This window comes from Diorhabda carinulata, chromosome X (assembly GCF_026250575.1).
Source record: "Diorhabda carinulata isolate Delta chromosome X, icDioCari1.1, whole genome shotgun sequence".
Taxonomy (NCBI): Eukaryota; Metazoa; Arthropoda; class Insecta; order Coleoptera; family Chrysomelidae; genus Diorhabda; species Diorhabda carinulata.
Window position 1 is genome coordinate 59,338,013 of NC_079472.1, and position 14,087 is coordinate 59,352,099.

General features: G+C 32.1%; 1 protein-coding gene across 2 annotated transcripts in view; it reads right to left on the reverse strand.

Moving 5' to 3' along the window:
• The window catches only part of LOC130901534 (sorting nexin-13-like), a 27,917-nt gene extending 14,822 nt beyond the window's left edge, over positions 1-13,095 (reverse strand). The window contains exons 1-10 of one of the 2 annotated variants that reach the window (XM_057812984.1): positions 12,679-13,095; positions 12,508-12,622; positions 10,791-11,114; positions 10,043-10,278; positions 8,008-8,157; positions 5,358-5,530; positions 5,177-5,293; positions 2,680-2,800; positions 2,456-2,614; positions 303-684 (exon numbers count right to left, since the gene is read on the reverse strand). In XM_057812984.1, coding sequence (XP_057668967.1) covers positions 303-684; positions 2,456-2,614; positions 2,680-2,800; positions 5,177-5,293; positions 5,358-5,530; positions 8,008-8,157; positions 10,043-10,278; positions 10,791-11,114; positions 12,508-12,620 — 1,775 coding nt within the window. In that variant the 5' untranslated portion in view covers positions 12,621-12,622; positions 12,679-13,095. The remainder of the gene's footprint in view (positions 1-302; positions 685-2,455; positions 2,615-2,679; positions 2,801-5,176; positions 5,294-5,357; positions 5,531-8,007; positions 8,158-10,042; positions 10,279-10,790; positions 11,115-12,507; positions 12,623-12,678) is intronic. The other variant, XM_057812985.1, reaches the window with a different exon arrangement.
• Between the last annotated feature and the right edge of the window lie 992 nt (positions 13,096-14,087).

The window sequence follows — 14,087 nt, forward strand, 5'->3', positions numbered from 1 at the left end:
TTTGGCGAGTACGGTAGTCGGATTATTGAGAGATTAAGAATTAACATTTTTGTTGTTAAGTAGAATATGGTCGACCATTATTGGTTAGTCCGAAGATACATTACATTTGGTCCTTCGAGCCGGATTTTACTTTAGAGACTGATACGTGGTTAGCCAAAAGGACTTGTCTTTGGTCAAGACCTCTAACATGCCATAGTAAAGCCTGAAGGTATTATTTTAGCTCTTTAGCTTATAGAGAATTAACTATTCTATTAATTATCATTAATTAACTTTTCGTAGGTTCAGAATATGTAGGTACACACCTGTTAATACTGATTACGTCATCTTCGGAGTTAGCTTGTTGTAATAGATCGAGTTCTTGTAATAACTTAACGTACGATTTGCTTTTTTTGAACAACGGCAAAAAATTATTTTCCATTTTTTCGTAAGTAGCTTCGAGAACAGTATCGAACCAAGTTTCCGAAGGGATTTCGTTTAAATTTCGAATCTTGAAATGTAACGTTTGTACAATCGCCGGTTTTATTTGTACTTTTTGTTCAGTTTTTTCACCCAAATATTGTTCGTAAATACTCAGGGCAGTGGAACGGATATTTTCGTAAGTCGAATTTAAATTTTCTGTTGATCCTTTAATTAATTTAGTTAGATGAAGATCCGACAATTGTTGTTCTACGGATACTTTCCAACCTACAAAATAAATTTTTTACAATACAATGACTATTGATTATATTTTTGACTTAACAATTTAACATTAATTGAATTATTTTTTTTTTCAATATTATCCAATTGTAACTAAATTAGTGCTATACAGCGATTGAAAATGATTGGTATTTATTTTGCTTTGTTTTTCAAAACACACAAATGTTTTTTGACTAAAAAATGTTGGATTATCATTTACAATCGACAGACTATTGTTACTCTATGTAACAAAAATAACATTTATTTATATTAATAGATAGTCCGGTCAAATTAGACAAAAATCTAGTAGTTTAGATAAAAAGCCTCACATAGAGCTGAAAATAGTTAGAAGTGTTCAGAAAACTAATATTATTCCAGTATGTGAGGGGATCCAGCATTTTTGTTGTTATCTTTTATGAATTGCAGTTGCTGCTTGATTTTGATTGTCAAAGAATTTGTGGCGTGAATTTGAATTGAGCTAAGGGAATCTATAAATATGAGGTAATATAGTTGAAGTTTTCAATTGGTTTAATCAATATAAAGTTGTTCATTCACTTAGTAGTAGTATTTGTTTTTATTTTTGTAAATATAATTGTAAGATACGTGGTTAATCAAACAAATAATTCGCAATATAAAAGGTTTTATTGTCTATTAGTAAGAACAATAAAAGAAACATCTGTACCATAGAACTGGGTCCTGTCAAGGTACGCGACGTATGCAAGAAGCCCTTCTACACATATAAAGATACACATGCGCACAAATTTAAATGTAGTACTTTAAAAACAGTTTTTCGGTGATATAATCACCGGTATCAACTTTGTAACTCTATTACCAGTTTTATTCTGAATAGGACAAATTCCCCGTTTCTCAATATTTTCGTCACCATCGATTCGAGCCATTTTTTGTCGCTGCATTCGTCTACCAACTAATAATACTTGCGAACCGATTCGCCACTTTTAATGTTCAATTTGTCAAAAATCTAAAAAATTAGCAAATGATTTGCTCGGTTTCTACTCTTCCTGAGAAGGATTGTGCCCATTGAAAGACTTTTTAATCTTTAAATTAAACTTTTAATCACGTTGCATTGAACTATTATCATACCAAGTTTCCGAATAATTGGTCGAAACCAATTCACTTCCTCCAACCATAGTTTCGAAAACTTCAGGATTAGTTTTGGGTTCCGTGTCCATTGAAACTTTCAATTACGTTGCTTTGAACTACCATCGTGCCGAAGTTTCAGAATTGGCTTAAACGCAATTTCCATAAGGATTGAACGGGGTACTTTTGACCTGAACTAATTTTTTGATGAAACTTTTGGTACAAAATGCGTAAAATCCATTTTTGTCACCTCTGAAATTGAATACATTTTTCCAAGTAGGGGATCGATAAGATATCATATATAATAGTGTTCTGAACGCTCTTATGAACCAAGAAATGTCCTTTATTTTGAGACTTTACGTGACATCCAAAACATACAAATCATTATTTTAAAGCCGGTATCTCATATGATGGTGATGGAATACAGTTTACTGAACTTTCGAATTATCGAATGAAACATATTTGTAAAATAAGCAATTTCAATGCCTACGTTGAATTCGTGGTATTTTTGGGTGATTGATAAAGAGTAGTAAGAGTTTAGAATTCAGAGTCGAACATAACCCCAATTTACATAACAATAAAACTAGAATATTACATGATATTTGGCAAACGCTTATTATTATGTTATGTTATGGCTAAAAATATAAACAACACCCTTGGTATAATAGTTAATTGGTGTTACCTTCAACGTTTAAATAGAAGAAGAGGTCTAGTTGTTTTCCTTGACTAGAAACGAAATCGATAAAATATGACAGCGCTATGTTATTTTTTAAAATTTGGTCTAAAGTAAGTTCGATTTTTTTGATGTTTTCTATTTGAATATAATCCAAATTTTGCCCATCTGAAAAACATTCAATTTTTAAATAATTATTCGTAAATTAATGTGCAATTAATTTTATTTTATACCTATACTGTCCATATTTTCCATTTTGGATAATTTATTATCTATTATTTTTAAAACGTAATATAAGCTGCTGAGTTGTTGTTTGACTGCTAGATCACTTTCTCCTCCCAAATCCCGAGATCTCTAAAATAAAAAAACAAAAACTTTAAATTTCACTAGTGCCTAAATATAAGATTTTTGCTAGTAGAAAAAATAATTTATGCAATTCGTGTGTAAAAGCCTTTTTTCGATCAATAAGAAAAATGTACGGTACAGAGATTTGGAATTATTAAAATTGGTAATTCAGATGTATACTAATGTTTCAGAAGACCATCAGCAACAATACTTATAGATGCTGAAGAAGACATCACCTCATCGAAAAAACATGGAGATTGAAAACAGTTACAGAAGATTATATTGACGAGTCAATGAAGAATAAAATAGTGAGCTCGATATGTTATTATGAAAACCTATTTTAAAGTAAAATATTTTGGAAAAGAAAATACAAATATGTCATAACCTCAAACAATACGTTTTATCACTGAAATCACCACGTCATTATTGTGAATAACAAAGATTAACAAAAAAAAGTTTTCTTAATATGGATGCCTACTCCGAGGAATAAGAAGAGCGTTTTCATTAAGATGTGATGGGCGCGTTATCAAGGGTAATACAACGAGAATAAGATGGGAGATTACACCTCGGGTTAAATACCAGGTAGGTCGTAAGAGAATGGAAGAAATACAGAGAATATTCACTTTTAGACATTAATTTCTTGTTAATTTACAAGAAAATATCATTGTTTATTATAAATCTGACATACAAAAATTCTGATATCTAGCAAATCTGTTTCATATTATTATGTAAAGTAAAATTACATAAAAAATAAAAAAAATTTTCCAAAAAAAAAAATGAAAAGCTGCTCTAGTTATTACAGAAGCAAATTTTTTTATCAAACATTTTTTCCCTTATATTTCTGAGAAAAAAATTAAAATTCAACATATTTCTATACATACCATTTAAGTCCATAACTTTATAATGTCTCTCAACCTCTTTTGGTCAAGTTGCTCAAGTTTTTATATAAGCAACTTTTTTGATAAAAAAAATATTTTTTTCCTTATTTTTCTGAGAAAAAAGATTAAAATTCAACATATTTATATACAGACCATTTAGATCCATAGCTTTGGAATTTCTCTCCACTTCTTTCGGTCCAGCTGCTCTAGATGTTACAGGAGTAAATATTTTGATCAAAGAAACATTTTTCCCTTATTATTAGGTCCATAGCTTTGCAATTTCTCTTCACTTCTTTCGGTCCATTGCTTTTTCTCTCCCGCTCTGGATGTTTTTCTCTCTAAGGTCTTCTTCTACTACTTCCCTCCACTGTTTTTTTGATCTATCTCTTTTCCTCTTGCACTCCGGTATCTTCCATGCAACTCGTTTAAAGAATCTATCTTCGTCCATTCGTTCTAAGCGATTTATCCATTGTAACCTTTATAAAAGCGCAGATTGGTGACTCATTCAAAAGTGTGTAAATTTCATGGTTTGATCCTAATTCTGTCTGCTTGCCCCCAAAAATTCTTCTTAATATTTTCTCTTCCAGATTTCCAAGTTATTTTCAAATTCATTCGTCATTATCCAGGTTTCACAAGCGTATGTCAGAGTGGGTCTCAAATTCCTCTAAGGCTACCTGCTCAGTTGTAATTTTCGGAAATTCTTAGTTCGATTTCCTTTTCTTCTTGGCATTCATCATATAGTCTACATGAAATTTTCTACTTCCACGAATTCTCTTAACGTTCCATCATGTTTATGTACTTTGAAATTGTTTTTTGTCTTCCTTCCATATTTATTCTTCATTTCCATAAATTTTTTATTTTGTCATTATTAAAGTGTAGGCTTACACCTTCTGCTGCTGTTATTAGTTACTTAATGGTTTCTTCAAGCTTTCTTCTTCACATCGTCACATCATCAGCATAAGCCAAGCATTGATAACTTTTGTTAAATATCTTATCCTTTCTGTTGATACTGGTTCTTGCTTTCCAAAGCTAGATTAAATAGTACCGCGCTGATAGAGGGCCACTATAGGGAGTCTTCTTGTGTTTTGAAACATTCACTTTTTTTATCAATTTTTAATACATTAAATGTGCCCTCTAATGTCATCTTAACTGGTTCAATTAATTTGTTTTGATTGAAATTGATCAGAAAAAACATGCAAAAGACAAACTCTAAAATCGTGTTGATCGGTGTAATTAAAAATTTATTTCTAACCTTCTAAAAGTAATAAAAAAAACCGTTACTTTGTTATTCAAAGTGCAATTGCACCTATATGGTTTGAATAACATTAAATTTGAAATTCTTTGCTACAATCACTTCGCTATTACCCTTAAAAGCCGTAGAAAAAATATAGTGTATAATTCGAATGCTGATTTCCTAGTGGTATGACTAAAATTCCCCACAAAACAAAGTAACAGTAGCTACTTATTTGAACTTTTATTGCTTTTCATGACCTAAAGTTTCACTTACCAGAGTTTGTATTTCAAGTGATATTAAATCTTTGGTACTTTTCAATTCATCACAGTTATCAGTCATTCTAAGAGTAGTTAGAAATATGTCGGTGGGCAACTGATTCTCTCTCAAGCACTGAAACAGAACAAATCGAACGAAAATGATATGATAGAAAGTTATCACTTAATTTTCTACGTACCAGCCAGATTATCGCCTGATTTATATAATCTGGATCCGAAATTAAATTTATTAGTGGTAAAATAACGCAATTTACAAATATTTCTCTTAAAATATACCGAAGCGGTTTACATTGAAAATCTTCGTCCGGAAGTAGGATGTACAAAAGAATTTCAGTTAATTCACACAAAAAATCTAAAACAACTTTTTTCAATATAAACGAATTCATAAATGAAATTTCGAAATTGATAAACACTCGAACGAATTTAATCTTTGGAAACAGTATAGGGTACCATAATGAGTGGTTTTTTTGCTGGTATCTTTTTCTGTTTTTGACAGCTGACACGTGAATCGTGTCTTATGTCATTTGCAAATTATTCAGTTTTACAATGAAAATTCATGAAACCACTAACACGTAAACGTACAGTGAGGACTGATGAAAATATTGCGGCTGTATCCGACCGTGAAATGTCGATTCGCCGCCGTTCGCAGCAATTGGGCCTCTGTTACTCCACTACGTGGAAAATTTTGCGAAAGGATTTGGATGTTGAACCTCTTAAGATACGAATGGTACAAGAATTGAAGCCACACGATCTTCCACAACGTCTAACATTTGGTGAATAGGCGCTGGCAAAATTGGATGGAGATCAATTTTTTTATCGAAAAATTGTGGTCAACGACGAAGCTTATTTCTGGTTGAATAGATACGTCAACAAGCAAAATTGCTGCATCTGGAGTGAAGACCAGCCAGAAGCATTGCAAGTGCTACCAATGCATCCCGAAAAAGTCACTGTTTGGTATGGATTAAGGTCCGGTGGCATCATCTTCAAAAGCGACGATGGCCGTTACTGACGAGCACTACCGTGTAATGATTGGCCAATTTTTTTGACCAAAATGGAAGAGTTGGCCATGCTTGACATGAGGTTTCAACAGGACGGTGCCACATGCCACACGGCACGCGAAACAATGGCTAAATTGAGAGCTGCCCTCGGTGAACAGTTCATCCCACGTTTAGCCGCCTGTGATTTAACTCAGTTGGACTATCTCTTGTGGTTCTATGTCAAGGCTAATATCCAGAGGGATAAACCAGCAACAATTGACGCACTGGAAGCCAATATTGAAGAATTTATTCGTGAAATACCGGCCGATATGTTGGAGAGAGTGTGCCAAAATTGAATCTTGCGCATGGGCTATCTAAAGCGGAGCCGCGGCCAATATTTGCATGGAATCATCTTCAAACATTAAATTATACTGATCGTTCTATCGATTCCAATAGAACTTCTGTTAGTATTCGTAGACTGTTGGTACATTCGGCAGATATACACTGGTTGTAGTTCCATTGTTCTATAGCTGATGCAACAGAAGGGTTCGGTTTAATTTTTCTAGGCAATCCCAAACGACTGAACATACTGTTTACACGAACACTCACAATTACATTGTTGTCTGACGCGCGTTTTGATAACCAATTTGTCATCTTCAGAGACTGAAGGTAAACCAACGTCAAAGTGAACTAAAAATTTACGTAGATTTCAAAAATGTATCAATATACAGGGTGTTCCATTTAAAATAACAAAGTTACATTCGACTTCCGGTAGAAGCGGAAATCAGCCAACTTTGAAAATATTTTAGTTAAGAAGATTGTATCCAAAAACCCAAACGTAGAAATTTTCATGATTTTACTACAAGGATTTTGTCATATACAGATACACCCCGTATAATATAAAAAGAGACAACCAACTTTTGTTATTTTCAAAACAATTTCGTCTGTTAATTTATTTATTGCTTTTTGATAACAAAAAAAATACTGTACAAGCTCAATATTCATATATAGAGAAGATATCTTCAAATCAAATAATAATCATAGAAAAATATATTGTAAGTTGGGGTAAAAACCACTAAGAAAATTGATTCGAGACATTTATGGCAAAAATGATTGGATTTGTGATTGTTACCGAAAAAATGCACGTTCATGACGAAGTTAATTACGTGGAGTTCCAAGGGGTATCCCATCGTGATCGTCTGGAGTTAGGAGCTGTGCTAGAGGCGAATGAGTGCAACAAGTTTGAGATGGAAATTGATTTTGTTCGTTGTTTATTGCACAATTTCTTGATTTCATACGTTTTATTCAAATTATCCTCTCTTCTTCTTTTTTTTATCTTTTGACAGGACCAAAACTAAATAACTAAAAATGTGTGTGTACATTCATTTTAGGAGAAATTATTTAAGGGTAATTCATGTGAAACAAGTTATTCTTCTTTCTTTCTCCATGAACTTGGCCTTTGTCTATATAATTACATAGTTATAGAATATACTGAACAACTTAATAGGATGGGAAATTGACAGAGTGTTTAGATAAACTTCAATAGTTGCTTAAATCCAGTTTACCAGTTTCTGAAGACGATAACTTATAGAAACGCGTGTCAGACAGTTTAATTATGAGTGTTGGTGTAAACAGTGGGTTCAGTATAAATATCACCAACTGTTCCAGAAATTCCAACTTAGTCTCAAACGAGTTTAAATTTTACTATATTGGTACTTAGATGATGATAGTTCTTCTCCAGATTGAACTGGACACTTTTTTTCAATTGCATAAAGTTCTGCTTGTAAAATGATTAATGTGTTGCCTAAATTTCTGTTTTCAATAAAAGGTGAATACACTTTTAAATACTTACCCTTTTCAATATCTACGTTTCTACAAAGGGCATCTCGTGAAATAACATTATTTTCCATTTGACATTCTAGCTTAAAAAAATAGTCCTCCAAAGTCATATCCTTTTTATCATCCCCCACATAAAATACAGAGTTGCCCACTCTTTCAGCATCTAAATGAAAAATATTTCAAAACACACGATAAATATTGAGAATTGCAACAATATACCATTCAAAAAATATTTTATTTGAATGGACTAGAAAAAGTTAGGTTAAAACCTAAATTATTATTATTAAGCTTTTTTTGCAACTAATGCATCTTAATACTTCGCCGTTGGTGAGTCCAGATTAACTTCTGGATGCGTCTTTAGAGCCACATCTCACCGTCTATAGAGCCACATGTCAAATGCCTGAAGTTTTTTGATTATTTGAGTTTCCACTCCGTACAACAGTACTGTCTTATCGAATTTTATATAGTAGTAAAGACACTTTCTTAGATTGTGAAAAATACTAAAGCGGCTTTATTTTCATCGACTATCCAACACATTACACAGCAAGTCTCAAGTATATACTTTATTGTTCACTTTTACTTCATTTTATATAATTGAGGATGCCTCAAAAACTTTCGGTAATATCAAGTTACACCACCCCTCTGTTTTCGTTAAGATTTTAGTATATTATAGAGAAAATTACGCTGAATAAGACTGCATTTCACCAAACCAATACCAAGGACGTCTTTCAAAGAAAAAAGTTTTCAGATTATCCCTTCAAAAATTTAGTTCAAATTGATGGGCTAAACGCAGAAGCTCGATATTTCTCCAAGTTGCAATCTTCCAATAGACATTATTCCAATCGAAAATGAGGAAATCAAACGGATCCAGAAGGCTGGATTTTGTCCCAAATGCCCCCTCAAGCTGATAATTTGGATTGAGCTAATCCGTACACTGACCCATGTGGTAAGAAGAAGTTGGCGCCGTATAGAAATGTGCGTAGAGAGGTTAGAGGACGATTTATCACAAAGTATGCAATGTCCTTGGAAAAAAAGTGGTGGAGTCATGAAATATCCCAAGAGAAGATGTCACACCGGTACTCGTGCAGCTTTTTATCTGCTCCACATCACCGTCAACGTGCCTTTAGTGAATATCCAATTTGCAAATGTCCTCCGGGTAAATCCAAAAGACGGAAGCGTGCGATAGAGAAAAAAAAACGAAAGATCGATAGGTGAGCGTTCACCGCTTGTGGGGCGACAAGAACAACGTCGTTCCCATGAACGATGAACGTAATTATCGCGGTGGAAGAGAAAACTCTCGCCGTAGCAATCCAGACGCAGAAAGAAGATGACGAATGAAGATAACGCCAAATAACAGCTGCTGTCTCAAAAACGGAATGTGATTGGTTAAAGAACATGACAAAGGCCATCCACCTCCGTGTCCTAATTGGAGAAACCCTACAGACAAGAGCACGATTTACACGAATCCTATTACAAAAGAAAGACTCTCATAAATTAAACGGAAATATTTAATGAAATCATATTAACAAATTTAGTTTTTCATGTATATTTCAATTAATCAATATTTCTATCGAACGTCATTTTGAATCCCACGAATTTTAAGTTTTTAGAAGAATTGATACAATTCAAAAGCCTCCGCAAATTTTAATCAATTATTTCCCAGACGATGAACTCATAAGTAGTCGAATGTTCGAAATATATTAGAAATGGTACAGTTTGGTGTTTAATTGTCACGTTCCCAATAAGTAAACGCTCATACTCGAGCTGCTGAGCAATCGGTTCAAAAAATATAGTTGATAGGGTAGCAATGTGGGGGAAAATATTGGGCATCGGCATCAAAACAACAACATATTTTGTTTATTGGGTACTGAACGAACTTTTATAACACAAGATTTTAGTTTTAAGTATTATTAGATGATAAATAATTGTCTACCTTTGGATTAGTTCATTATTTGAGACTGTTTTTCATGTTTATTCTAGTCTTAGAAATAAGATTAATTTAAAGTTGATTCAAATATGATATTTTTGGTATTCAAGAGGTAATATACCTTTTTTTAGTTCTGACGTTCGCCCATTATACCAATTTATATCCGTTTCGCTTTTATTTCTTTTGTGTACATTTTTTTTGGGGGAACTTTTATCCTTCTGCGGCGAAGTATTCTGTCCTCTAGCTACTTCTTGTAGTTTTATTTTCGTTCTAGCCTGTTTAAATAATCTTAAATGCGAAGCTGCGTCATCAACAAATTTTTGTGTTAAATATGGTATCCAATCAACTTCTTTAACTCTTAAAAACCAAAGAAATATGTGAGTCTACTTAAATTTGATTTTAATATTTTGTTATCAATTCACAAATCGGGTTCAAACAACTAAATATCAATTGAAACCTAAAATTTCGAAAATATGTCATTTAAAATATACAGTAGACCTTACACCTCGATAATCTCTATAAATTCATAAAATATTATCACTTCTCCTCGAAGTCCAGAATCTCTTTTACTTAATATATGAACTAGGCTAAGCACCTAAACAAATAAAGTAGGTTCATAATGCAAAGTTCTAGACAACGGATTTTTTTTTGATACATTCAGGGGTGTTACCTGAACGCCCACTTGGATTTACATTCAGGTAACATATTCCAAAAAAAATATTGGAGAGATTCTGAATGATTTATCATGGTGAAAATGGAATTCCAACATTTTCCAAAGGCACTTTCAAAGTATAAATCTTGAACTATGAATAACACAACTCAAACAGACACCCTGTATATTATTAAATGAATGAATTGGTAATATTTACCTATTGGATATATTTATAGCAAAAGTTTGTGCTGTACGTCGAACTGTGATGTCTGAAAATTCAGTATCTTTGGTTATAATACTATACCAATTTGAAACATAGTCTCTAATAACGTAACCAAGAATTTCTTGTAAAGAACTATCGATCAATTCACTTCCAGTTACTCTACTATCACGTTTTTGTACTTTTTTTGGACTCTCTAATTGTTTCACAATCTGTTCTATACCGCCTTCTCTAATGCTGTTCAAAGTCAAAGGGTTTCCAGCACATTTTACGAAAAATTTTTCTATGTTACCTTGTTGCACATACAGCAATGACACCAACCTGCAATTTAAACAAAATTTAGTTTAATAGTCCAGGCCACCATGGTTTTCATCTCCGATTTCCATGAACCCGCATCAGTTTTAACGAAATGTGGAGAATACTTTAAAAAGCAAAATCTACCCTATGCCAATATGTGCTTTTTCTCTATAGGGGTGGAAATTTTCGTGTTGAAAATAATCGCGGAAATTGATACAGGAACAAGAAAACTTGAATTTTTCTTGAATATATTTTTGACAAAAGTTGTTAGAAGTGTCCTTAATTTGGATCAGACGAAGAAGTGCTCTATGAGTGTACTTTTTAGAGTTTTGATCCCTTATCCTTAGTAATTTATTTTACAGAGACCGACTTTGCTTCTAATCATATAATCTGCTGTTTGTGTTTGAAGAAATAGGTTACAAACAACTAACAAAAAAAATGACACCATGATGGAGAAACCAAATAAAAGAAGAAATAAGAAATAAAAAGGCACTTGGAAGCGATATCTTGCTAGCAGAACAATGGAAAACAATGAAAAATACAAAAAAACAGAGAAAAAAAGCGAAATATGTGGTAGCTGAAGCAAAGATAGAGAATCGTACAGCTACTGTTCATATTTATAGAAATAAGAGGTTTTTTCATAAAATATTATAAGTAAAACTGCATAATGCTAATATTCAACAATCAGCTTGAGAAACTACACTTGCTATTGATAGAAGAATAGTTGGAAATAATGAAATTCAACTCCAAATAAAAAGAAGTTTTAGAAGAAAATGGCGATAGACTAGATAAAAATATTCTCAACAATGCTACAAAAATACCACAAATTAAAGAAGAATCAGTTAGTATTTACTCAAGAGAATTTACAGATGAAGCAGTACTGGCTACTCACTGTGGAAAGCCACTAAAATTCTAAAAAGACTCATACTGAGAAGAATACCACCTGTCTGATTGAAAGATGTTAAATGGGCTAAAAAAATGAAAAAAAAAACAACAATATTAGCAAATCATCTAGAAAAAATCTTTCAACCACATAAAGATCAAGATGAAAAATGTAAGAACATTCATATATTGAGTTTACCTCTCCCAAAGAAGAAATTATGGGAATAAATTAAAACATCAGTCCGAAAATAAATCCTAGATTTGATCTAAATACTGGAGAAATTTTAAAACAAATACCAAAAAAAGAGACAGTTAAACAAACTACCCTAAAGCAATTGCAGAAGTTATAATGATATTGAAGTCAGAAAAACACAATTATAAATAAACAGGTTGAAGAATTTCACCACTAAAATTTTTAATTACATTTCCAATTAGTAGTAATAAGTTTGAAATCGTAAGTCAACAAAGATGAAGATTTCGTTGATTACTCAGATAATTATGACGCAGTATTAATTATATTCATTTTCAAACTCACCCCACTATAAATAATATTAAACTCAATGTAATAATTAACAGCCATGATATACCAAAGCTTGTAAAACATAAAATTAGTATAAGACCAAACCATCCAGCTGTACTTGTTTCCATATCTGAAAAATTAATAGTGAAAATTGACCTTCTACTTGCGATAAGCAAGTACACCTACCTTTTCAACAGCTTACATTTGGTGTATAGTGAATTACATAGACGAGTAATAACATTATCGAAAATTAATGTTAGCACTAATCAAAGATTGTGCAGTATTTATGTTTGATTTGATGTGTTGAAATCATATTTTTGAGGTTATCAACTTGTCAAATATTTTAAAACAGAAATATCAGATCATTGCATTGATTTACTACATCATAGATGGTAGCAGTAAAAAAATAAGTATACAATCTTAAGTAGATCCTTATAAGTAATTGTTATGCCATCATAAACGAAACTTTTAAAATAAACCAAGTCGTGTAACTCAGTTCAATTATCGTGAAAAATTGTGAGATCCATGTGATACTATATTAACATAATTGTGTTCACTCTAATGTAAATGGGAAGCAGTTATTAGATATAAGATTTAAGATAGAATTTAATTTAAGATCGAAAGTCCCTTATATAGGTATTTAATAAATCAGCCGATTTGGTATTACGTGGATCGCACAACTTTTTACGGTAGAAGAACTGATTCGCGACACTTGGGTTTCTTTTACAAGTTTTGTTTTCGATGGCATCTCATTTCTTTTTGTTGTATTCTTTTTCAATACCCTCTAATTCTTAATTACCAATAAGGAAGTTTCTTAAAGCCCACTCTCTGTCTCATAAGCATTTATATAATTTGTAGATAGTCTTCCCTTTTTTCTTCTTGAGCTTCAGCTACAGTTTTTCTCAATGTCCACTCCTTGTCTTTATCGGAGGATTTGAAATTACCTTGTTTATAGAATTCTTGCTTGGTTACTGGAAATACAGGCTTCTAGTTTAATCCACAACGAAGTTATAGGGGGTCGAAAATGGCTTGAACTGCCTCGAGAAAAGGATGCATTGAAAAACCTTTCAATATAAATCTTTTTCTTTATTTTAAACGATTTAATACAACTATGTTTTGTTAAAAACTATTATAAATAATCTCAGGTAAATTAGGTACCTTAAAAATAAACGTAACTATATTATAATTGATAAATAAGTTCACTGAAATAAATAGTCTCTTAATATGTAAACACAGTACTTTTATAGACAATATTTCCAGTCCATTTGATTGTATACCACCACCTTTTCAACTCCAAAATAGTTAGCAGGTATACTATACAGGGTGTCCCACGATGAGTTAAAACTATCTGTATATGGCAAAATACTTATAGTAAAATCATGAAAATTTCTACGTTTGGGTTTTCGGATATGATCTTTTTAATTAAAATATTTTCAAAGATGGCCGACTTTCGATACCACCGAAAGTCGACTGTAACTTTGCTATTTTGAATGGAACACCCTGTATATTAATACAATTTTGAAATCCACGTGAAATTTTAGTATACTTTTGTCTACAAATTTTTTTTCGAAAAATGTATACTTTTTGAGTTATTA